Source organism: Xenopus laevis, chromosome 7L (genome assembly GCF_017654675.1).
Source record: "Xenopus laevis strain J_2021 chromosome 7L, Xenopus_laevis_v10.1, whole genome shotgun sequence".
In the NCBI taxonomy this organism is placed as follows: Eukaryota; Metazoa; Chordata; class Amphibia; order Anura; family Pipidae; genus Xenopus; species Xenopus laevis.
This window is the reverse complement of record NC_054383.1, coordinates 78,666,067-78,692,991: the sequence shown is the minus strand read 5'-3', so window position 1 is coordinate 78,692,991 and position 26,925 is coordinate 78,666,067. Positions and strand designations below refer to the sequence as shown.

Sequence of the window (26,925 nt, the reverse complement as noted above, 5' to 3'; positions counted from 1 at the left end):
AATCAAAACAACACATTGCAGCAGGGGTGGGGTTGTTTAATCTGGGAGGCAGAGTTGGAGTTGCAGTTCCCAGATTACACTGTTTTCACACAAACTCTTAGGTCAGCTAAATCCTTCGTATGTGCTTATGTAAAGAAATCATTTTATTGATTGACCTCAGAGGATTCCATGAGGGCCAACCCATCTATCATATTATCAGGCCAATATGAACAAAGTAAGTGGTGAATTGCAACCCATGCAACTGTCTCACTTTTATACAGATCTCTACCTTTTGCCACTGGAGGTCAAAAGAGTAAAAATAATGCAGTGAAATGCATACAGTATATCTGAATGTCAGACACGCCATAAGTTAACACTACCCATACATTTCTGTTTGCACCTGTAACCACAGCACCGAGCCACCAAGTGAAATGCTGTTCATTGCATCTCACCTGCGTGTGACTGTTTAGTGTAGCGTTGTGGGTACAAAGGTAATAGAAATGAATAGACTCTGTTAACTCATGCTTTTCCATGTGGAAAGATGCAAAAAAAAAAAACCCCCACAGGAACACATATTAAATTGTAAGTGTAAGAACCTTTAGGTATGCTGAAACCAGTTGTTTTCAGATTCTTCACCAGAAATGAAGAATATGTTTTCAATAGCTTTGCATCTTTTATTTTTGACCATTTTTCCCAAATGACAGTTTAATGTTTAATGTTTCTGTCTCTGGGGGTTCAGTCTCACAGCTCAGTAATCCAGTGCAGATGAACTGTTATAATTTGCTACATTAGTTGATACATTTCTCAGCAGCATCTCTGGAGTATTAGCAACTAGGGATGCACCGAATCCACTATTTTGGATTCGGCCGAACCCCCGATTCCTTTGTGAAAGGTTCGGCCAAATAACGAACCGAAATCCGAACCATAATTTGCATATGCAAATCAGTGAGAGGGAGGGAACAAGAGAGCCACGAACGAAAACATTTTTACTTCCTTGTTTTGTGACGAAAAGTCACATGATTTTAAGGAATCATGCTGCAAATGGGCAAATACCGAAACAGAACTTGGATTCGGTGCATCTCTATTAGCAACTATTTTATCAATTGTAACAGCTGCCTTTAATGAAACTCAGGGATTCTGCTCAGCAGGGGCAAAGAAAAGCCAATGTATCAATATAGAACTGTTTACAGCTTCTTTGACCCCGCCCCCCGAGATGCTTTAGAAAGACACAAGAAGGTGAAAAATAAAACTTTAAACTTCAATATTATAAAAATAAAAAGTAATTGAAAAAAGTTTTTATTTCTGGTGAACTACTGTATCTCAAAACAACTGAACTGAAAACGTGTTGGAAGGTGAACAACACCTTTAACTATGGTTCAGAGGTTCTGTAGTACTATACTGAAACATACTCAGCATGAACTTGTTCTCATCACAAAGCAAGTACCTTGCATCCAATACAGAAAAGCAGTTATTTTATTAGCAGAATTATTCCTCCACAGTAGGAGGAGACTTGGTATTTCTTGCCTGAACAAGTCTAATTACTTCTAGTCTGAATGAGTGTTTTGTAGCATAACTTGGGTGGAAGCCAGAGTTTGGTACAGACACGGTCTGAGGCAGCACACTAAAGAAAAGAGAGAGAAGAATTGCAAGTAATGTGAGTAAAGACATGTAGTGAATATATTTTTCCATCCCTGTACTGCAGGAGGTTCTATGTACTGTATATACTGTAAATGCCTTTCATAGATAAAATGATGAGATAAAAAAATAGGTCATATTTTCCAATCTCATTCGAAATAATTTAATCCGAATGAAACAAAAAAGTAAAACTTATTAACTGTCATTTTATTTGCTAAAATTTGATTTATAATACATTCCTCTTTCTCTTCAACCCTTTCACCCCTTCGCTGTCTTCAGATTTTCATAATTTATTTGTGTTTAATACAAGTAGATTTTATAAGCATTTCCAGGGTTTGAGTTTAGCTAAAAAAATCTGTATTTTCTCCTATGCAAATAACAAATATATATGTTTAGTTTTATAAATATTTCAGACTATGCAGTTACAGGGCTATGTCTTTCTAAGAACATTGGGGAAAATGTTTGTACCCCTCTGTGCTCTAGCACTTGTGTACACCCTTTGATACATTTTTTATATATCTATATTTCGTATATATCTAAATTGAATTTAGCAGTTTGATTCAAACCTTGCATATTACAGAATATTATTTGCCCCATATCCTTAGATACATGGATAAAACAGCAAAAATATAAATTCTGGGAAGTCTCTTGAACAGTTTGATGATAAATTGCATAGGATCATCAAAGTACGTGACTTGTAGAGACCCCCGAATTAAAAAAATTATATATTTATTTTCACACTGACACAAAGTGGGCTATTTTATATATAACATTTATAACATTTTCTGCTACAAACTCTGATGAAATCCGCTCAGGTTTTTTAGGCTTATTTATTATTTCATTTTCCCAAAAATTGGATTTGCGGGAAAAAAACAGATTTTCACCCGAAAACTCCGATTTCTGCTGCTTTTTTTGTCCGAAAACTTCGGGGTATTGCACGAAACTTAGCGCGCATCAAAAAATCATTGGGACTTCTCCCATTGAATTTATACAACCTCGACAGGTCTGAGATGCGGATTTTTCCATCCTTGGGCTTTAATAAATTCAGAAAAATTTGATTTTATAAAAAAGAACAGATTTTTTTTTCTGGATTTTCACATTAGGAGTTTAATAAATAACTCCCAAAGGGTCATATTTAGCAAGTTCTGTAAAATGTTTTACACCATAAAATTGTAAAAGCATTGTAAAATAAAAGTGCTATTTGTCAAGCTATGTTATTCTCCTTAATCGTGATTTAACCCTGTCCATCACAATTCTAAAATCAATAGGTAGAATCCATTACAACTTTAAAAGTTTTGAAAATTAAAATGTATGAAGGTGTATATTTTGATTCGCTCCAATTATCATTTTACACTACCTCAGAGAAATCTGGGTGAAATTAAAGCCGACGGTGAAGAGCAGTGTGAATATTTACACAATATTTTTACTCCATCTCTTCTTAAACTCAGTGGGACAAAAGTGTTACAACTTAACACCAGTTTTATATAGCTTTTTGCAATATAATTTTATTCTCAGCTTCACATCATTAGACAGATTGATAGATACACAGGATTTACACTTTGTAGCATGTAATTGTGACGTGTAGGGTTACACAGCTTTATAAATATGCCCTTTAGACTGATTAAAATTAAGACACTTTGGAAAAGATTAAATTCAGTGAGGAAAAACTCACCATTTATCATATGAAAACTCTATTGCAGACTATAGGAAATTCTAGAATAAAACTAGGAGATAAGATTGTCTCCTCATCTCGAATATGTTTATTGTGCGTTGTTTGTATATGTGTGCATAAAAGAGTATGTGTGTGCTATTTACCTCGGGCAGGAGAGACAAAGGATCAGGTGGAGGGTAATTTGCACAAGATGGAGGGGTGGTGCATGGGGGCTCAGGAAACAAGACAAAGGCAAAGGGGGCTGAAGGTGTAGTAGAAGCACAGGTTTAAAAGTAGTAATAAAATTTACCATCAGTGTCTGCTCCTATTCTGTTATAACTGGTGTAAACTGGTATTTTGTTTTACCCATTTACTGCTTGAAAGTAGCTATAGTATAGCATTTTAAGTAAACAGATCTTACAGACCTATCTTGCAGGTAAAGTTGATGTACCGTGTTAGCCAGTAAAAATGTAGCAAGGCAACCCTTTTCAAAATAAAAATAACAAAAGTGGTATATAGGTGTTACCTTTATTAGCTAACTAATATAATCATAGCAAGCTATCGGAACATTCTACTTCCTTTTTCAAGTTGATTACAATGAAGCTGTAGTGTTCTCAGGTATATATATAACATTAAGCTCATAGGTCAAATGACCAACAAAAAGGAATATGAATCATGTGTGAGGTGTCAAAGTCATTTACAAGGGGATCTGTAAGAAGCAAGCAGATAAGGTACAAGATAATGTGGGTCAAAGAGGCTGAGTATAAATTAGGGCTGAATTATTGGAGTGTAGAATCAAAGGAATTCCATATGATCTCTTAGTCCATTTCCAGACATGTTGGTATTTCTGACCTGGTACAGTCCGTTCTTAGTCCACATAATTAGCCATAAATCAAAGGCCCAGGTTTAGTCCATTCTTCAGAGAATTGAAAGTTTCCATTAATTTGTATTCCCACACTTTTCTTTCATTATCTGTTTTAAAAGTGACCTTAAGAACTGAAATTCTTAAATCCTTTATGGAGTGATGAGGGCTATTGAAATGATTTCCTATTGGTGTGTCCAGTTTTTTATTGGTTATAGTGAATCAGTGGTGTATATTTCTCTTTCTCAGACTTGGATATATGGACTAAGAGATCATATGGAATTCCTATGTAAGACCTATCTTGCTAATAACAGTAAATTTGTGTTATATTGCATTAAGATACATTTTTTTCTCATTGTTTATATGCTTATCTTATTAATGAAAAGTTGACTTTGCTTATATAATTTTGTTTCTGTGTATTGTTTTAATAATTTTTTTGCTGTTTTTCCAGCTATTTAGTTCTGTTCTAATATTTATCTTGATTTTTTTTTACATGGAATTTTTTGTACCAGGTAGGTGTTTGCTTTCCTTGAGGTCTTGTTAATTGTTACATCCACTCAGAAGATTGACAGCATTATATTAAAAAATTGAGAAATATTGTTGGAGTATTTTTTTAATTGTTAATCTCATTAACAATTATGTTTTTTACACAGTGGCATTTCTGTACACATGTTAGAGGTAAAACTGTGTAAAAAAAATGTCTGTTGCTAAGTATTCATAAGTATGTCATAAACTGTTACTTACACATTCTGTACACATCCAGGGCCAGGCCTGTCTTACTCACTAGGGCCCTAGGCACTAACCTAGACCCTGTCTTATGGTCGCAGGGGTGCAAATAAGACCTCGGCAGCATGGGGGTGATGGCCCTGAAAGACCCCTGCTGGCCGGCTACTCCACTGCAGGACGATGCTGATTGCAGCTCTCCTGGTCAGCTGAAATTAATTAAAGATGTCTCTGCATTCCACTGTGGTACGAATAGGATAGCCAATCACTACCAACAGGCTTCACTTCCCTATCAGGTCAGCTTAGCTGCTGATTGGTTCTTATCCTACAGTACAATAAGCTCAGGGTCGGACTGTCCAGGGCCCCCCTCCGGACCCCCTGCTGCGATGCCACGAATTCGCAAAAGGAGTTGTGCAGCACACATGCGCAAAAGGAGCCGCGCGCATGCGTGAATGGTGCTGCGCAGAAATGCAGATTTTTTTCTGGCCAGTCTGACCTTGAATGTGCTGAGTACTGCTGGCTCCCCCTGCACAGCCTGGGCAAAGATCCAGCAGGAAGTGGAACAGATGGGTGGGACTAGTAGTGTCTATGAAGACATTTTCAATAAATCTGCCCGAAATGCAACTTTTTATATTTTTTTTATATTCATTATTTAGAGGATTATAATACAGTGGAATGTTCTTATTTTTTACATCTTGTTCAAGATTCAATTGTATGATAGAAAACGTTTTTCCTAATTTAGGTCCAATATTTCCCATTTTTATGGGATACTGATGTGATATGATAAACAGTGAGATAAACCTTATCTTGTGGTTTATCTTATAAATGTCTCTGGGAAAATATGGATTGAATAAGGTGGCAAACAGAGAACTGGGACTGAATTGTGAGAAATGAATCTGTTGATTGAAAAACATCTACCTACAGTATGTAAACCCTATTGTGGCTAGTGCTGAGCACACTCTGCCTAAATGTATAAAATCCACATACCTTTAGATATTAGGGGGGTTATTTATTAAAGGTCGAATGTTAGAGTTTTTTATATCTTGAATGAACTTGAATGAACTTGAATGAACTTACAACTGGAATGTTATCTTATTTTAGAAAAAACTCAAATTAATCTAGTTTTCCACGGGGAAAAAAAAAAATCGCTCAAATTATTAAAGTTTTCAGGCAAAACCTTCTGAAGAAAACTTGAACATCATGCATGCTGTTAACATCTTCAAATGGTTCAAGGGATGGTTCAAGGGACCTCTGCCATTCACTCCTACATGACCTCAACAGGTTTTAGATGGTGTATTTCTGAATTCAAGCTATTTCCAGGGTCGGGTATAATAAATCTAAAATATATATATATATTTTTTTTAAACACAAAATTTTTTAGTTTTTTTAATCTGAAAATGTGCATTTTGACCAAAAAATCAACTCGAAAAGTTGATGCAAAACTCAAACCTTAACCCCTTAAGTGCCAGCAGAATTCCCCACTTCAGTTCCTCTCAGTGCCAGACGTTTTTTTAAATATTTTGTGCTTTCTCATTTTAAGGGCATTTCCCGGGGGGGTTTAGTTATGTAGGAAAGCTATACATTGAACTTTCTAAATCTGCATGAGTTTTTGTACATTGCCACTTCTGGAATAAAATATAAGTCTCTAAATACAAAAAAAAATGAAACATTGACATTTTTACAATATAGGGATTTATAGAGAAAGTTTTTTCATCCAATTTTCACGAATTTCACTATTTTTTTCGGAATTTTCACCCGAAAACTTTGGGGTTTTGCACGAAACCCAGCGCACATCAAAAAAATCATTGGGATTTCTCCCATTGACTTAAATGCAACCTCGACAGGTCTGAGATGCCGGATTTTTAGATTCTGACTTTTCTATTCTCTTGAATTTTTCGTGATCTTTGCATTTGGAGTTTAGTATTACTAAGCTCCCAACAGTAAATTACCGAATTTCAAAGAACTACAGTAGAATATGGCATACTTTGGATTTCAAAGTCAATAAATCTAGGACCAATATATTTTCCCCAGGAAACCATATATTTTTGACAGTACAGATGACGAATCCAAAATAGGTAACAATGTCTTTCTGCTCCTAATTACCTAAAAACATCAAAGATTTTCTGAAAAAATTATGAACATTCAGAAAAATGTCATTTTGCATGTTCATATCTCCCACCTAGTATTAAGTACCAAGAAAAATCATCCTAAATATGAATGACAAGGGTCCACTGAATAGTTTGATGCCCATTGTGCATATGATTACAAAAAGTATCTGGCGTTTAGAAACCACAAAATGAAATTAGCGCATACAACTTGTCCTGGAATTCACTTCAGCTACTGAATAATCATCACATTTACTGCATTTGTTGCAGGGTATAAACACAAAAAATACATTAATCCCCCAAAACCATATATTTTTGAAAAGTACACATTCAGTTAAATTCTAAAATGGGTACCATGTCTTCCAACTCCAAACTACCGAGTCGCAGTGCTTTCCCAAAATAGTCGGTTTTGATGAAACAGTTGAAAATCACCTCAAAGCTTTCACTTTTTACCATATCTGGCGTTTAGAGATCCCAAAATTAAGTTAGCGTATACAACTTGTCCAGGAATTCAATTCAGCTAATGAATAATCATCACAGTTGCTGTATTTTTTGCAGGGTAAAAACACAAAAAATAAGTTGACCCCCCCAAAACCAAATATTTTTTGGAAATTACACATTCAGACGAATCTAAAATGGTTAAGCCTGTCTTCCTATGCAAACTACTGAGTCTTAACGCTTTCCCAGAATTTTTTATAAAATAGCTGAAAATCACCTCAAAGCTTTCACTTTCTACCATCTTATATCCCTCATAACATAAGGTACCAAGAAAAAACATCCTCAAGATGATTGCCAAGGGTCCAATGAACAGTTTGATGCCCATTGTGCATAGGATTACCAAAATATTTAGAGACCCCAGAATTAAGTTAGTGAATACAAATTGTCCTGGAGGTCAGTGTAAAAAAACAACACATTTACTACATTTTTTGCAGGGTAAAAATACAAAATGGTATATTGACCCCAAAAAAACATATGTTTTTGGAAAGTACACATTATGAAAAATTAAAACTGGATAACCATGTCTTTCTACTCCAAACTACTGAGTCACAAAGCTTTCCCAAAATTGTTGGTTTTGATGAAATTGCTGAAAATAGTCTCAAATCTAACAGTTTCTAGTATCTTCGCTCTCACATAGCATTAGGTACCAAGAGAAAACATCCTAAATATGAATGCCAGGGGTTCACTAAACAGTTTGATGCTCAATATGCATAGATTTACCAGAGGCACACAAATGACAGTAGTGTCTCTCTGGCCGCTGCAATACAAGCATTTGGTGTGTGTATTATGTGCCATAAGACCCCCTAATAGTACAAAAACAGTACGGAAACTCATTTATTTTCAGAAAGTACACATTCTGATGAATGCAAAATGGGTAAATATGTATTTCTATTGCAAACTACTAAACCATAAAGCTATGAAGAACGTAACGGTTTTTATAAAAATTCTGAAAAACGTCACAAAGCTTGCATTTCACCCCATTATATGTGCCATTTTTTGTAACATATAAGCATAAAAAATCCTAAATATGAATGACAGGGGTCTACTGAACACTTTGATACCAATATGTATCAATTTACCAAACTATGACATTAGTGTACCTAAATTTTCACGGTTTACGCTCTGGCTGCTACAATACAAGCACCCAGGACGTGTATTATAATAAGACCCCCTAACAGTATGGAGACCCTAGAAAACCATATATTTTCAGAAAGTACAAATTCTGACAAAATTCAATATGGGTAAATATGGGTTTCTATTGCAAACTGCCAAACTGTAAAGCAAATGCTGAACAGAGCATTTTTTTTATCAAATATCTGAAAATTGTCACAAAGCTTGCATTTTACCCCATTATATTCCCCACATATCATAATGTATCAGCATAAAACATCACAAATATGAACAACAAGGTTCTACTGAAAACTCTGATGCCCAATATGCATAGATTTACCAAATTATGTAGCGTACAGAGGCACCCAAATGAAAATAGCACATATGAATTTTACACGGCTGACACTACAGCTGCTGCCCCATAAGACACCCTAATTGTAAGGAGACCCTACAAAACCATATATTTCCAAAAAGAACACATTCTGAAAAGTCCAGAATGAAGAAATACATCTTTCTACTGCAAACTACCAAACTGTAAAGCTACTCTGAACATAGCAGTTTTTATCAAATTTCTGAAACTGGTCACAAAGCTTGCATTTTACCTCATTATATGCTCTGCATATTGTAATTTATCAGCATAAATCATCCTAAATATGAACGCATGGGGTCTACTGAACACTTTGATGCCCAATATGCATATATTTATCAAACTATGTGGCGTACAGAGGTACCCAAATTAAAATAGCGCATTTGAATTTTACACGGCTGACACTCCAGCTGCTGCAATAAGCACCCAGTATGTGTATTATGTGCCATTCATAAGACTCCCTAACAGTAAGGACCCTACAAAACCCTATATTTTCAAAAAGTATACATTTTGACGAACCCAGAATGGGGAAATACATCTTTCTACTGCAAACTACCGAACTTTAAAGCTATGCCAAATGTAGTGGTTTTTATCAAATTTCTGAAAGTCGTCACAAAGCTTGCATTTTACCCCATTATATGCCACTTATTTCAATGTAAAATATCCTAAATTTGAACAGCATGAGTCTACTAAATACTTTGATGCCCAATATGCATAGATTTACCAAACTATGTGGCGCACAGAGACCCACAAATGGATATATATTAGATACAATGTACATGGGTAAAACAAAGTAACACAGAACAGTGTGAAATCACTAAAATCTAACAAAACCAAATCAATGCTTTTTTTTCCAGATTAGTGTAATCGTTCATCAAATCACATATTTTATCACATAAATCAAATATTTTAGATTGGCCAAATAGGTTTTACTGACAGAAACAAGTGAACAACATCTATACAGAGCTGAAAATGCTATGAAATGTCTAAAAATGCAATAAAACTGTTAAAAATGCACCAAAATTGCAGTATAACCACCCAAACAAAATACAAAAGGTATTGCACAGTACAGTTAGTGAATACCGTATTCGCAATGGCAATAAAACATTTTTTCAGTGAAAAAAAACAGAGGATGCGGTAAGAAAAAAAAAGCCACAATCCAGTGTATGTGCATATGCGTGTGTACAATTGATGGATTTGCATGTTATGTGCATGTGTGTGCGCGTGCAAGTGCTGTGCGTATGACCCCCCTGACCCCCGAAAATGTATGTGTGAGTGTATGTAAGTGTGAATGTAAGTGTGTATTAGTGTAATAAGTGTATGTTTGTGTGTGTAAGTGTGACACTAACCAGGGGAACAGGCTGCAGATCATTCTGGATCGGCTGGAGGGCTCCCACGAAGACACCATGCAACTTTCTTTCTTCTACTGGTGGGGGGGTCTGCGCTGGGTGAAAGAAAGGCACATGCAGCAGCAGGACATGTAGAATACACGTGCCAGCTACTGCCTTAGGTACCCTGGCCGATCGTGCCCCAGGGGCCACTCGATCACCTGCTCTTCTCATTGTCTAGGGGCGGGGATCAAGGAGGAACAGAGCAAGCAGCTCTAGAATCCACTCCTGCACTCTGAAACCCGGAAGTGATGCAGAACATAGAATCTATGTTCCGTGGCACTTCAGTCCCTTTATCCATAGAAACTAGATTCTACGTTCTGTGGCACTTAAAGGGTTATCCCTCTAAGAGTTTTTGTTTTATTTTGCCCAATCCCCAGAATGAAAGCAAAGGTGGAGTATTTTTTCTCCAGAGAAGGGTACTACATTACAAGTGTTTGAATACAAAAACACCAGGAAATTGCTGAGGTGTTTTGATTCATGTGACCAGTAGCATTGAAGATGTGTCATCTGACCTAGGAGGGGCCCAGCACACACTGAGATCTAACCGGTCTCCTCGCCCATGCTGGAGTGTGGTTGTGTTTTCCCACTCAAGAAGCAGGCTCTGCAAATTTTACAGGATTAAAGTGACTTTAGAGGAAGCTGACCCAACGGTGGAACAAAAAGATATATCTCTCATCTGTTTTATGGTATTGCTGCTTATTGCATTGTTTTCCCCGATTTTTAACAGTGTTGAAGCAATATCTATTTTATACCTTATATTTATTTTTGTTTACCCATATAGATACATATGGCACTTTATCAACTGAAGAGAGGAGGGGCCTTTGCTGGGACTCTTACAGTTCTTTTTTGTTTAAGCTTCTGGTATTACTCAATTCCACACAAGGTATGCATAATGTAATTGTTTAGGTGTATTTTGCTACATGTATGAAAGACCTAATAAAATTAATAATTAAAAAAGTCTCTCTATATTGTATCATATACTTTATTAATCCTTACAGTGTAACATAAGTTTAAAAACAGCATTTCCTGGACAAATCTTATTGAGAGAAAAAATGTATTTATAGTCAACCAGTAAAGGATAAGAGAGGTCTAAACTACTGGGGATCGCCAAATATCAGGCACCCCCTAATAATCCTATCATAGTAACTACGCAGAATCAACACCTCTGTGAATTTTAGATGCCACCTCTTTGAAGAGTTACAATGTGCCATTGTCATTGGATTACTGGAAGAATTTATATGACGAGAACTTCCCACTTCAGTCAGTTGAACTGAAGTAATCTTCAATGATTACTTAGCAAGTCCAGTTGTTTTAGAATTACTTATATTAGATATACCATGACCTGGATGAATGAAAATGCCATAGTCATATAGTAGTGTGTCTGAAGCAAACACAGCAGTTTTACCAGTGTAGGGCATCACTGCATTATAGTTTTATTAATTTAAAATACTTTCAATTTTTGATGTAAACAGATTTCTTTTTGTTTGCTTTATCACATCTTGCATTGAAACCTGACTATCATCTCAGCCCCCCCCCCACATCCACATGCAGAACCAAGATATCTTGCAACATCAAAGCTCAAACATCCCCTCTATCTGATATCTAACCTGCAGGCATGACATAACTCTAAAGGTGGCCATACACGGGCCAATAAAATCTGCTGACAGTTGAGAGTTGGATTGCGGAGCGCATCAGCACGTTGATGTCGTCCCGTATGATCAGATCATTGGGCCCTAGGGCCCACGATTGGATCAGCCCAATATCGCCCATCTCAAGGTGGGCATATCTGGGAATGATCCACTCATATAGCCACATAGGGGCCTATTATACAAAGGTGGTTAGTGGTTTTAAAGGTTTTTGAAACCACGACTTCTATAGCACCTGAACAACTTTTACTGGGTGAATTTTTGTATTAGATGTTTTCATGGTTTTTACATGGGTAAGCAGATTTATCAAGGTTTGAAATTTAGTTTTTTTGTAAAAAAAATTACATTCGATTTTCTTCTAAATTCAATTTGGGGGTTATTTATTAATTTGATTAAAAAAATCAAATATCTAAAACTTGGACAAATTTGCCCATGGGCAGTAACCCATGGCAACCAATGAAATCGCTGCATTCCTTGTTTTACTTGCAGCTGGCTTTAAAAAGCTTATCACTGATAGGTTGCTATAGGTAAATGCCCATGGGCAAATTTGCCCAGTGTTGATAAATGAGCCCCACTGTAGATCAAACTGAAAGTGTTCTTTGTGTTTGCTCCAGTTATTAATTAGACACATCATCATTAATCATTTTGTTATGTAACAAAGTAAGATTACTTAGAAATGTTTTTTCACTATAAACATAATTTAGAAGGATAGCTATACAATATAGAGGATAGTGTACCCCCAACTGCAATTATTAGGTTATTAGATGTCACTAGATGTCACATAGGAGTTCAGTAATCACATAAAAACATGAGGCTGAATTCTAAGTGCTTTTAGAAAAGTTAAGAGATAATTCATTAATATTGGAAAAAGGCAGATTGAGATAATGTAGAATAATTTAAAGAAGAAACAGCCCATTGGAAAATCCACAAATTGACAGTATGGGGCAGATTTATTAAGGGTCGAATAAAATTTTTTAATTTGAATTATCTATTTTTTTTATGGTCAAAACTGTCAAATTCAACTAGGGAATTATCCAAACTTGATTTGAGTTTCTTTAAAAATTTTAATTCAATTTTCGATATTTATCAAACTCTGGCCCTTTAAAAATTATAAATGTGACTATTCACCACCTAAAACCTGCCAAATTCATGTATAAGTCAATGGGAAAGGTCCAGGGACCAATTTGGAGATGTTTGTAGCCTTCCTGAGATTCCAATCTTTTTCTGAGAAAAAACTCAAATCGAGTTTTCAGGTCAGTAAAATTCATCTGAGTTTTATATATTTGATTTTTTTAAGAAATAACCCTCCCAATCAAATTTAGAAGAAAATCAAATTTAATAGAGTTAAAAAACCTCAAATGGATTCAAATTCAAACCTTGATAAATCTGCCTCTTAATGTTTGCAAGAGTACAAAGAAGCAGGAATTCAGAATAGCCAAGAAATTCAATAGTACCTTACCATAGAAGAGAAGGCTCTAAGGACTGATACCAATAAAATGGAGTGGGCTGGTCTGGGGGCTGATACATACATTACACTGCTGTAAGGCTTTATAAGGCAGGTCTGGTACATGCAAAGTCTACAACTTGAAGCTAGGCAGGGTGTAGAGGAGACAGAAAGTGGAACGGGAAGTGAAGATGCATGGCTTAGAGATGGGTGGCAGGCAATTTAGAAGTTGGACCAAATGTCAGAAACCCACGGATTGATGTTGAGACATTTAATTTAAGCTGTTGTCTGTCCAAATTAATTTATAATTAGCACATTATCAAATGTGTTAAAATTGTGTGCTGGGAGCTGCATTCTTGTGATATTTGGAATGAATGCTTACATTTTTCACCAGCTCTTAGGCGTTAACCACCTACTTTTATAAATTATAAGGCACAATGACAGAATTTTATAACGGTTGCCATAACTTCAGCTGTAATTTAGCAACACTTTCATAGAATAACACTGCTATGGAAGGTTTACAGATGTCTATCTGGTTGTATAGTTTTCTGTCCCACTCTCCCTGTCTCTACCAGTAAAAGCCCAATCACCTTCTTCCTATAGCAACCAAATTAAGTTTTACCCTGGTCATTGAAAGGACTATAAACAATCTGAAATGTTTTGGAGACTAAGGCAGTGCTTGCCAAATATAAGGGTGTGGTTAATGGGTGGCCTGAATCACAGGAGGGTGTGGGATTTGCAGACAGCACCAAGATGGCAGCAGGGGAGGAGAGTGAGGAAGAGGCTTACTACCTACTGGGAGCAAATTTGAGGGAAAAAAATAATATCAGGAGAATGCATTGAATAGGAAAAGACCTTATTTTTAGGGTTTCCTTATCTTTTAAGCCCTCTACTTCTTCAACTGATGTCATGGTAATGTATACATCAATGATGTTGATTGTAGTATATTATCTAAATTGCTTTCATAAAAAACAATTACAATTCTACTTTTTGTTTGAAAGACAATGAACATCAAGATCCCAATTGAAAATGTAAAAAAAGCTTCAGAAATCCAGAGAGAGGTTGATGAAATCTTGAGTCAAATAGAGAGCATGATAGCAAAGGTTGATTTATTGCATAAGGACAACACCACCTGTGCCGAAAAAAGCAAAGCCACAATTGTAAATCCAAAAAACAATTACTGTGCTGGGGACAGTCTGATTGTACAAGTTGACATGTTTGACTATTTGGGTAACAGAAAAACATATGGCGGAGACTACCTAAGAGCAAGAATCTCTACAAAAGAACTTAATGCAGGAGCAAGTGGGAGGATTGAAGATTTTCACAATGGAACTTACCATGTTCATTTCACACTCTATTGGGAAGGTAAAATTGATTTGTCTATTCTTCTCATACACCCAAGTGAAGCAGTTTCAGTACTTTGGAATAAAAGAAACTCATGGTATGGTAATATAGATTACACTGGCAAATTTATGTATCAAAATACACAAACTGAAACCAAGTGTGGATTTGATCTCAATAAATCACAGGAATTGTGTGAATATAATGACCAGAGAGATGAAGAATATTTTTACTGTATGAAGCCTCCAAGCTATGAGTGTGACATGCTTACAGAGACAAGGAGCTGGTATACTGGTCGTTCAATACTGAAAGAGCTTGAAGCAAGCCTATTTGACAAGTAAGCCAATAACTTGTTAATAACTTGTTTTATTTTACTATTACAACAAATGTATTATCATTTCCAAAAGGTCCATAAAAATGTTTCATTCCACCTGGGAGACTTTTCTTTTGACTAGTGGTATCTCTAATCATAATATTGTTTGCATATGCTGTAGCTTTGTTGTTAATCTTCATTATCTTTGTACTGTTGTCATGGAATATATCAGAATTTATGTAACCAGGCAGCAGTTAAGAAGTTGGAAAGTGAATGTAATTGCTTGTCCAACCTATATGCCTAAAGGCACAGAGGATGGGCGGGCAAAATATGGTTGACAACTGAGATTTTTAAATACCTTTTATAACAGGTATGGATGTTTTACTGAAAAAGAATTTGGGGTTCATGCTGAATTTGAAAGGGTTTTAATTATAATGCTTTTTATGTCTGGGTGATAGGTTCACTTTAAGTGCAAAAAAAAAACCCAAAAATGTAAATGCTGGCAAGTTTAATGTTTAAAGTAATGAAAATATTATTCATTTAGCAATAATGTACATGCAAATTAATTTGGTCTGTTATGTAGAGGAAAAAAAAACCATGGTTCTAAAAAAAGTAAATCTTCACAAATAATATGACAGTAACATACTTAAAATATGTGTGAACTTATGATGATAAAATTTGCCTTCACATTCCAGCTGCCACAATGGCAACCATGTCATTATTTAAAAAGGTCTTATGGGCAACATTCTAATTTTAAAATGATTAGGGGAATCATTATCCATGCCTTGTGTAAAGAATGGGAGCTAATATATGGGTACAAACTATTTAGGCATAAATAATGTAAAAAAAAATATCGTACCAAAAACATATCCTTCTGAACGTATATATTCTAAATGTTCTCAACTAAAATAAATTGTGTAGAACAAGGTGTATATTAGCGCATTGTATACTAAAAGATGGGAAGTGATGTAAAAGTTAAGGAAAAAACAAGGCTTGATCTTTTTATTGGTTTGGTAACTTGGTAGATCAGTGCTGTACCACCTCTGTGTTACGGAGGGCTGAATTTTTTCTGCCCTACATGGTGAAGGGCCGATAATGGAAGCCAGTGTTGACCTTTCCCTGTTTTTATACCACAAGACCATATACACATTAATTGTTGTAGCACACCAAAAAACCAAATGGTTCGTGCTCACTGCAGGGATATCACTCATATGTGAAAAAAGTTGTTATATTAAGACATACCCTTGAATCCATATACAGTACCTCCTCATCCGCTGTGGATAACACAGCACCCCAGCACATTATTAAACACCTTAGGGGACCCTAACAATAATTTATTTTCAAATGCTAAGAAACCCCCAGAACAAATACCAGGCTTATGTTTCACAGGCAGAGTAAGTCACTCAGAGGCAGAGTAAGTCACACACAGGCAGAGTAGGTCACACACAGGCAGAGTAGGGTACACACAGGCAGAGTAGGGCGCACACAGGCAGAGTAGGGCACACACAGGCAGAGTAGGGCACACACAGGCAGAGTAGGGCACACCCAGGCAGAGTAGGGCACACACAGGCAGAGTATGTCACACACAGGAAGAGAAGGGTACACACAGGCAGAGTAGGGCACACACAGGCAGAGCAGGGCACACACAGGCAGAGTATGTCACACACAGGCAGAGTATGTCACACACAGGCAGAGTATGTCACACACAGGCAGAATAGGGCAGAGTATGTCACACACAGGCAGAATAGGGCACACACAGGCAGAGTAGGTCACACACAGGCAGAGTAGGGCAAACACAGGCAGAGTAGGGCACACACATGCAGAGTAGGGCACACTCAGGAAAAGTAGGGCACACACAGGCAGAGCATGTCACACACAGGAAGAGAAGGGCACACACAGGAAGAGTAGGGCACACACAGGCAGAGTAGGGCACACACATGCAGAGCAGGGCACACACAGGCAGAGTAGGGCACACACAGGCCGGGTACGTCACACACAGGCCGAGTATGTCACACACAGGCAGAATAGGGCACACACAGGCAGAGTAGGTCACACACAGGCAGAGTAGGGCACACATAGGCAGAGTATGTCACACTCAGGAAGAGTAGGGCACACACAGGCAGAGTAGGGCACACACAGGCAGAGTATGGCACACACAGGCAGAGTAGGGGAAACACAGGCAGAGTAGGACACACAGACAGAGTAGGGCAAACACAGGCAGAGTAGGGCAAACACAGGCAGAGTAGGGCACACACATGCAGAATAGGGCACACACAGGCAGAGTATGTTACACTCAGGAAGATTAGGGCACACACAGGCAGAGTAGGGCACACACAGGCAGAGTATTTCACACTCGGGAAGAGTAGGGCACACACAGGCAGAGTATGTCACACACAGGCAGAGTAGGGCACACACAGGCAGAGTAGGGCACACATAGGCAAAGTAGGACACACAGGCAGAGCAGGGTAAACACAGGCAGAGTAGGGCACACACATGCAGAGTAGGTCACACACAGGCAGAGCAGGGCCCACACAGGCAGAGTAGGGCACACACAGGCAGAGTAGGGCACAACACACAGGCAGAGTATGACACACACATTTGCAGAGTATGGCACACACAGGGAGCATGAGGAAGGCAGAACAGAGCAGGAGACAGGGAAACCCATCTGGACCACTCTAAGATGTACTACATATAGTGACACAGTGCTGGTGCTGCATTAGCACTTTGTATAAAGTGTGAACAATGTGGGCAGTTTCAGTCTTGGTCTGAGGTGTGAACAGTACAGGACTTTAGGATGTGAATAATAGAGGTGTTACAAGTGTGAACAATGCAGGGCGATCAGGTGTGAACAATACAGGGGATTAGTCTGAATTTGAGGTTTTAACAATGCGGCGGCCAGTTAATCTCTGTAGTGATACTATTTAAACCTTACATGTGGTAAGCAAACACAGCAGGTAGGTGGGGGGCCACACAAGGGGACCCCCAGTTGGACAGCCCTGTGCTAGATATTAGTGAAGCACTGAATATTTCCTATGGAGCATGAAGTTCTATAAAGGAGAAGGAAAGGCATCCTGCACTTGGGGGTGCCAAATGTTAGACACCCTCAAGTGATTGTATTGACTTACCCGAAACCCTGGGCTGGTGCTCCTATCAGCAGAAAACTGCACCGGCCCGGGGTGATACCAGTGAGCACCACGGAGCGATCCTCTTCCGGTGTCTTCTTTATTCAAATTTTTCGGGGCAGACGCATGAGCAGTTGAACGAAATAGCTGACTTTTTAGTTAAAGTTCGGCTCATCGTTCTACTGTGCATGTGCAGTCGCGTGAAGAAAGCAGAAGACGGAAGAGATGATGATGCATGATTTGCATGTTTTAACTATTTAATGCACAAACACTTTCATTTATGTGATTAAATTAAGTTAAGATGAAATATATCAACTTTTTCCCATAGTATGATTAAGCTTTAGTAAAAACATAGCAGATTAAAAGAAAAAAGAATCTACCACCAGATATCCTAAATTGATTGAGAAAGGGATCTGACTTAGGTCAGTACATGCAGATTTGTATGGAGAAGAAAAAAGATAACCCTTTTCAATCAAATGAGCACCACAAACTATTGAGTCCCTAATGACCCACAGTTTCTATTCCAGAGACTTAAAAAAGAAGAAGAACAGGGGATATTAATTGTCCCCTGCTGGTGTTTCTATATTGTGTTTAGCACAGCCTATGAAAAAGCAATTTGCGAAACGCGTGTCAGCTTCATATGCTTTGTATAGACGGTTCATACTATTTTAGCAACCTTAGGGGGGTTCTTTTTAAACATTTTCGTGGAAATTTAAATTGTTGCTCCTGCTTTTTGTTTTGCTTCAAGAGATCTCATCTTCATTCTTATAAACTGTTTTTCGCTATAAGTGCGCTGGGATTTGTGGTTTTATAGGAAGTCAGTCCTTTACAACAGATAGACAAAATAATAATCGAAACCACAGTCCCAGAAGCACTGACTTCTTCCTCTTTGTGGGGTCCTATAGCTAGCCAAATGACCAGTTAGATCACACGGGACTTCTCCACCTGCTTACATTTCCTTTTCCTACTTCTCTCATGAAACAATTTTGATTAATTGGGCCATTTAATTAAATTTTCTGGCACCTCAGCAATCTATCAAGGCAACACTTAAGAATTTTTAACCCTTCACTGTTTATAATTGTAATACGCACTGAATTCTGAATGAATTGATACAGTAATTAATTTTAAATTCATTATATTAATTCAAGTATCAAATCAGCACTGAATCACTTTATATAAACTGTACACTTAATAGTTCAGTAGCCCCAACAGAGGGTACCTAATTAATTTATGCACTTGCACTTTATATATTTAATCTTTTGGTGGGAAGAAGGCAACATAAAAGGAGCTAATTTGTTTTAAGTGTTAAACACAATCAGACCCCGCAGTCGCAGGGGGGCCCGGGGGTTCAGGGGGCCCAGCAGGGGCCTGCTTCCTCAGTATGTGCAACCAGCCAGGATCATTTAGGGGAATGGAGCTGATGATCCGGACCTCTGCGGGGCTTTTGCCACTGAAAACCTAAATATTTTTGCACAGAGCGACAATGTATTATAGTCTTTTGCTCCTGCCTCTGTTCCGCCTAACATTTAACAACTTTAAAAAGCATCCGGTGCGAATGCAAGGCATGTGGGAGGATTGGCCTTTCATGAGCTCCTGTAGCTCTTGTCTGGTGCATGGCGCTGTATTCAGTCGGGCGGGATGCAATAATTCAGAATACCAGAGCTTTTTCTTTTTAACTTGTGAGAAGGTGGAGGGCAGGGAACTGTTGCCCTAACCTTGCCACTGTTTTATTTATGCAGGTTGGCAAGAAGGTTAAGGGTTAAATACAGGCCTGAGGGAATGGAGTGAAAACAAGCAGGAGAAGGGGGTGAGGTGAAAGAAAGCTTTAATTAGATTTATAGTTAGTTAATTGGAGAAGGCCCTGTCAACTGACCATAAACCATTCTGGGGCAGAGATCATTAACTATACTAGCTTGTCTATGCTGCTTGTGTTTTTGTTGATTTCCACCAGAATTCCTATTTTTTCTCAAAAAAAAAACAGTGTGTGAAAAGTGTTTCTTAAAAAAAAATGTATATACAGGTATGGGATCCATTATCTGGAAACCCGTTATCTAGAGAGTTCCAAATTACAGAATGACTGTCTTCCATAGACTCCATTTTATAGAAATAATCCAAGTTTTTAAAAATAATTTCCTTTTCTCTGTAATAATAAAACAGTAGCTTGTACTTGATCCCAACTAAGATATAATTAATCCTTATTGGAAGCAAAACCAGCCTATTTGGTTTATTTCATGTTAATATGATTTTTTAGTAGACTTAAGGTATGAAGATCCAAATTACGGAAAGATCTTTTATCTAGAAAACCCCAGGTCCCAAGCAGTCTGGATAATGGGTCCCATACCTGTACTAGGTCCATGGGGGAAGCCATAATAAAAGAAAATTATGTGATAGGAAAGAGTTAATTTAATACTGTGATGAGGTCAAGGTCAGGGGAAAGACAGAAGCCAAATTTACTGCCCCAGATGATCGGGAGAATCCAGGGGGGCTATTAATTAAACAGGGCTTGCAGGTGGAATGTTTCAGAAAAGACTTTCAAAACCAGAACCTACTGTAATTGGCTGTATTAAGCAGTACAGGTATAGGATCCATTATCCAGAAAGCTCTAAATTACAGGAAGTTTGTCTACCATAAACTTAATTTTAATTAAATAATTCAAAATATTTCTTTTTTCTCTGTAATAACAAAACTGAATATTGTACTTCATCCCAACTAAGATATAACTAATTTTTATTGGTGGGAAAACAAAACTGTTGGGTTAACTAAATGTTCAAATGATTTTTAGCAGACTCGGGTATGGAGTTCCAGATTACGGAAAGACCCTTTATCTGGCATACCCCAGCCCCTGATCATTTTGGGTAACAGATCCTATACCTAGGGTTTAGCTCTCCTTTAATAAACATGAAAATAGCAAAATGGTTTTGGCTTAAAGTGGCTGAAACTCGAAAGTATTGGTGGGCGAGGCTTAGTATAATAGTGGGTGCATTGTGTGCCGAGCGTACCATCCCTCCAATTTTGATCCCAGTTCAAGCACTGGCTGTATTAGAAGTGTGTGCTCTTACCGGCTGCAGTTTAAAGAAGTTTCAGGGAGCTAAGGCAAGAGCTTTTACACAGAGCTGAGGTAGGAGAAATCGCATTGCTGCTATGTGAAAAGCATTTTGTTTCCATGGGCAAATACAATCACTAAAACACAACTGTTATTCCTCACTGTTCAGTCAGCATATGGGTCAGTACATTCATTAACACTCCCTTTACAGATAACATTTGTATTCAAAGTAGGAAGCATTGCTGCCATGTGAAAAGATTTTTGTTTCCATGGGCAATTATGGCAGAAAAGAAGGATACAAATATATTTCATGGCTGGTTTTGGTTAATTGTTTAAACAACATAAATGCAAAAGGAGAGCCTTAGAAAATTAGAGATACAAAGAAAAGAGGGGTACTGCTAGCTGAAGAACAGGAGGAGGTAAAGCAATATGTATTAAGTAAAGTGCATGTATGTATAAGAAAATAAAAGTGAAAGAAAAGCAGAGCATGGGACAAAAATATAAGTTTAGTATTATGTTGCTTTTACATATTTTATATTTGCACTGGGTAACTAGTGTTCATAGCAGTGTGCTTGTTTTTGGTGGCATGTTGTTGGAACTTTACTTTCCTGGGGAATTTATATGTGAAATTGCAACTGTGCCATCCTTCTATAGCTCTGGGTTATTTATACATGGAATTGCTACTGTACCAGCCTTCTATGAGTTCTGGGGATATTATACATTAAATTCTCCCACTATTTTGTACAGAGGGGGGCCCTGAAAATTTCTTTGCTGGGGGGCCCTGGCATCCGAAGTTACGCCACTGAACACAATATAGAAACACCAGCAGGGACAATTATTATCCCCTGTTCTTCGTCTTTTTTAAGTCACTGGAATAGAAACTGTGGGTCATTAGGGACTCAATAATAGTTTGTGGCGCTCATTTGATTGAAAAGGGTTATCTTTTTTCTTGGCAGTTGAGTCGCAATGTGTTTCCAAGGCTTATCTTTATGCACAAAGAAAAAATTATTTGTGCAAAGAAAATATTTTTCACATTGCACATATTTTTCTGCTACCTTTTTACTAAAGCTTCATCCTAATGAAAAAATCACACCCATTTAAGCAGATATTTAAAATGTGATATGCTCAGTTAAAATGTAATGGTGTTACAATGGTAAAATGTGAATTTTTAGTTATGAGGAATAGAGCATCGGAGAAGCTTGTGGTCTCCTCCATTTGTTTTGAAAATAAATGTCACTGCCAAGAAAGGTTGGAAGGGGTAATCAGTGGTTTTGGTGTAACTATTCTAAGGCAGGAGAACATATTAACACCAGCATTATTAAACCACCACTGTTCCTTCATTTTTTGTTTTCTTTTTAGATTTATTAATTTCATAAATGTTGTGTTGTTTGTCCATTAATGGATTGGTTCCTCTTTTCAAGTATAACAACCAGGTTACTAGTTTTTTTTAGCTCGTGACACTATGATGCTGCACAAGAAGACATTCTTGTTGTTCATTCATATTGGTTAACAATCTTTTCCTGTTTAAAGGTCCAGGCTCAGAGTGGAAATACCAAAAGACTTTGAGAATGTTAATGTAACCAGCTGTAATAGTAAGTAGTAACTGTTTGAAAAACACACACAAAGTACATATTTATTGGTATCAACTAACAATAGTTCATTGCATTGTTTTTAAATAGGGGATTAATAACATATGGGGTGGAACCCATAAATGGGGCATCAAGCTGTTAATTATGGGTTCCTATAATCCATTTTATTATTGTAGCTTTCTTACTACAATAGTAATAATAATAAAGTAAATAAACCAATTTGCCATCAGTTTAGGTTTATGGCAGCAAGTAAAGCATTGTCCTGTTATTAGAGAACTGCAAATTAGGGAAGAATGAACAAATGATGATTTAAACAGCACGCTTTTGGAAATGGCATCATTCATATCATTCCGAATAATGTTTTTCCAGGTATTAGAGTCAATTGTTATATACCATAAAATAATAAAATAATTAGATGAATTTTTAGAATTAGAATTAATCTAGTAATAGTTAGACAGAAGAAGAATTGACACATTTAATGAAGGTCATTTGTAGCTTTTTTAAGAAACCACAGAATTGCATTGGAGGTTACAGCATGCCCTATAGTACACAACAATACAAACATTATACACACCACTGACAGAGGGCTACCCCCGTAACAGGCATTCAGGGCTTGCTTGCAATTGTGATGTATTTCCATATATGTAAATAAGGGCAAAGTTAATACATAGCTTTCATTATATATATATATATATATATATATATATATATATATATATATATATATATATATATATATATATATATATATATATATATATTAATAGAAGTGGTATTTTATTTTAAAAAAAGCTTGATTATATTGCTTTCAGCCTTAGTACCATAAATCTTAAAACCTGTAATAATTAAAAGCAGAGGCTGACCCATGCACATACTGTATACAAAAATCAATGTACTATTAAGTTTGTGAAAACACCCAGTGCAAAGTTTAGAACAGCATAAAAGGAATGTTTGGAGGAAAACAAATTCCATTTGACTCTTTTGAAACACCAGACCTGAGAGTGAGAACCCCCACACCCTGAGCAAACCTGGCTGAATTTGCATGTACCTCCTCACTTACAGTACTGCCCTTTATCAAACTGGAAACAGAAACCTGTTGCCACTGCTCTGAAATGTCTTTTTTAAGGGTCCTTCATTTTCAGCCACAAGCTCATGTAATAGTTAAGCTGAGCTCAGGAGAGGCGGTTATGTATAAAAAATAGAAGCACACAGCTAGACCAGTGTTCCTATGCCAGTAATACTATCTTCATTGGCTGCTAGACTGGAGGACATTTTTATTAATCTAAGTTGAGAAGAATTTAGCATGCTCAGTAGCCAACAGGCAAAGGAAATTCCTAATGGAGGGGGCAGAGTGGGTTATGGAAGGATTCCTAAGCAATTAAGTGCAGCCTTACTATTAACCATTAGTGATGGGCGAATTTATTCGCCAGGTGCGAATTTGCGCGATTCGCCACCAGCGAATAAATTCGTGGCAAAAATTCGCAGGCGTCAAAATTTTTGTTTTTCGAAAAAACGGACGCCGGCGCCGTTTCACGAATTTTTTGCCATTTCGCGAATTTCACGTGAAATTCGCGAATTTTCCGGCGAATCGAAACGGCACAAATTCGCCCATCACTATTAACCATTTAACAACCAAAGTGGCACTTATTTAAAGACTTCAGAGAGGCTGTTCACCGATTACATATTTGTGGGGGGTTTACATGTCCTTTAAGGGTTTAAATGCCAAAGAATTCCCTACCACTCAGATGAACTGGAATAGCCACTTGGCTTTTAGATACTGTATATCATGTCCTGGATGAATGAAAATCTTATTAAGCTTTTAGCATGTATTTTATTTATGTCTTGCTAATACTTTGATATCATTCCTTTTTCTCCAAGATAATTCAGATAAAAAAAACAGTGAAAGATGTAGAATTGGAATGAAACTAGAATATCCCAGTGGACATTTTATCAATAATGTTTGGACTCCTCATGCTTGCAGCATGAAATCTAACCACAACTTGGAAGAACTTAATACGTGTATGCAAGGAAAGGTTATATACATACTGGGAGATTCAACCCTGCGTCAGTGGATGGCACATTTTATAAGTAAACTGAATGGTGAGTGATGCATTGGCAAGTACAGTAGTAAAATTAAAGAGGCAAAAAACGTATTGAATATTAAATATAGTAGGCAACCAATCAGAGACTGCAGCAAGAACAATGAAAGCAAACATTTAATTGGTTGTCAGGAGTTATTGTTCAGGTACAAATTTGCCCGGCGTTCACAAATTAGCCCCAGTGTATATAAGGTATAAATGAAGATATCTGATGTTACATGTGGTATAGGAAGTTAATACAGTATGTGCCATTATTGACTACTACTCTCCTTGCGATACCAGATCTTATAATATGGCATTTGTTATGTTCAAACTACCCTGGATCAACTGAATATTAGCAGTTTCTCCTATCGTTAAATGATATAACATAAGGCCCCCACCTATTTCCTGTGACCTGACATGCTGAAGTCAAATGCACTTTTGGACTGACTCACCAGGATACCAGGAAAACTCCCAGACGTCAGTTGGCCCTCTGCTCCTATTTGACATTACCTATTTCTGTGTGGAAACAAAGGGCAGAAATACAAAGAAGAATAGATTAAAGTATGAAAAAAACACTAGGAGAGTAAAGAGTTTGAGGGAGGAGAGGAGTGAAAATATTGTAGAGAATAAGCTTCTAAGGATTTTTCTTGCGTGCACAGGTGTATTTGTGTTAAGTATATGTAGTCATCATTTTCACCCTTTGATAGTTATGAATCCACTAAATCATTGACAGATAAATTGGTCTATTATGTGAAAGAATTATCGGTTTATAGCCCATATGACAATGTGTGTAACAATTTACTGATTATTTGATGCTATTTTAGAGGCACGAGACATGCTTGCAATTTTACATGGAAAATTTATTCACTAGCAATAGATTTTTGTTCTTTTCTTTAGAAATGACGGTTTTGAACCTTTATGAAGGTGGTTGGGCACAAAAGCTTTGGGGCATTGACCTAAAGAGGAATATGAGAATAAGCTGGAAAAGACATGGCAACCCATTCATAAGCACTTCATACCAATCTTGCAGAGAGGACCGTACCATTCCACGAGAAATTGATTTGATTGGGGGACATGACAAAACTGTGATTGTTCTTAATATAGGTAACCATTTTAGGTCTTATCCAGTTCACCACTTCATCAAGAGACTCATCAACATACGAAGGGCATTGGTGCGTCTTTTCCGAAGAAGTCCTGAAACTAAGGTTATACTTAAAACAGAGAACATCTTCGCGACAACTAATAGTCATGAAGCAAAATCAGATTTCCATGGTCTTGTTCACTACTTTGTATTTGAACTCATCTTTAAAGACTTAAATGTTGGATTTGTAAATGGATGGGACATGACAACTGCATTTGATGCAAAAGATGTTCACCCCCCTCCAGAATACATCCAGAATGAAGTTGATTTATTCATGACTTACATTTGTTGATAAACCTAAACTATTCTCATGCTGTAATGCTAACAAGTCTGGGCTATGACAGTATTGTTAGAAGTCATCAAACCAGCCCCTACAACCCAATAGGTTGACAGGTTAGTTGCCATGTTTTCAGAGGTCACCTAATTCTAGGAGAACCTGTCTTATTATTAGACATGCGTAACTATGCCAGGCTGTGCGCAAGTTTTTTGAGACTTACTGTACATGACTGTTCCCCTACATTCCAAATGACTTTGCCAAGTCCATTAAACTGTAAATAGTTGGCATAAATCTCTGTCAAATTCTGCAGTATGCACCTATATGTATAGCGCACCCATGGCCTTTATATATGCAATTATTGCCTAAAGAAAACTTGATATCTAGCTTAATAAAAATGTGATACATATAATGCCAGATTTTACACTATTTTGGTATAAAAATACACATGTATGTCCCTCTGTGTGATTTCCTTCCTTCCTGTAGCCTATGAAAACAGTACTAGAAGCACTTCAATGCAAATAATGATTGAGCACTCATTTATCAATTGTACAGGTGCAACTGCTGAGCAGGGAAACAATCATACATATGAACAGCAGGGGGCCTTACT

General features: G+C 37.2%; 1 protein-coding gene across 1 annotated transcript; it reads left to right on the top strand.

Moving 5' to 3' along the window:
* The first annotated feature begins 1,546 nt into the window (after positions 1 to 1,546).
* LOC108696407 (NXPE family member 4) lies at positions 1,547 to 26,925 on the top strand. Its single transcript, XM_018225736.2, has 6 exons — positions 1,547 to 1,633; positions 11,103 to 11,204; positions 14,413 to 15,089; positions 22,761 to 22,822; positions 24,698 to 24,919; positions 25,798 to 26,925. The coding sequence occupies exons 2-6, from the start codon at positions 11,109 to 11,111 to the stop codon at positions 26,331 to 26,333; spliced, it is 1,593 nt and encodes a 530-aa protein (XP_018081225.2). The 5' UTR covers positions 1,547 to 1,633; positions 11,103 to 11,108; the 3' UTR covers positions 26,334 to 26,925.

Coding starts and splice junctions, on each gene's coding strand:
- LOC108696407 (XM_018225736.2), top strand. CDS start 11,109: ATGGCACTTTATCAACTGAAGAGAGGAGGGGCCTTTGCTGGGACTCTT. Junction 22,823..24,697: donor TAATGTAACCAGCTGTAATA/GTAAGTAGTAAC, acceptor TTTTTCTCCAAG/ATAATTCAGATAAAAAAAAC. Junction 24,920..25,797: donor TTTTATAAGTAAACTGAATG/GTGAGTGATGCA, acceptor TCTTTTCTTTAG/AAATGACGGTTTTGAACCTT.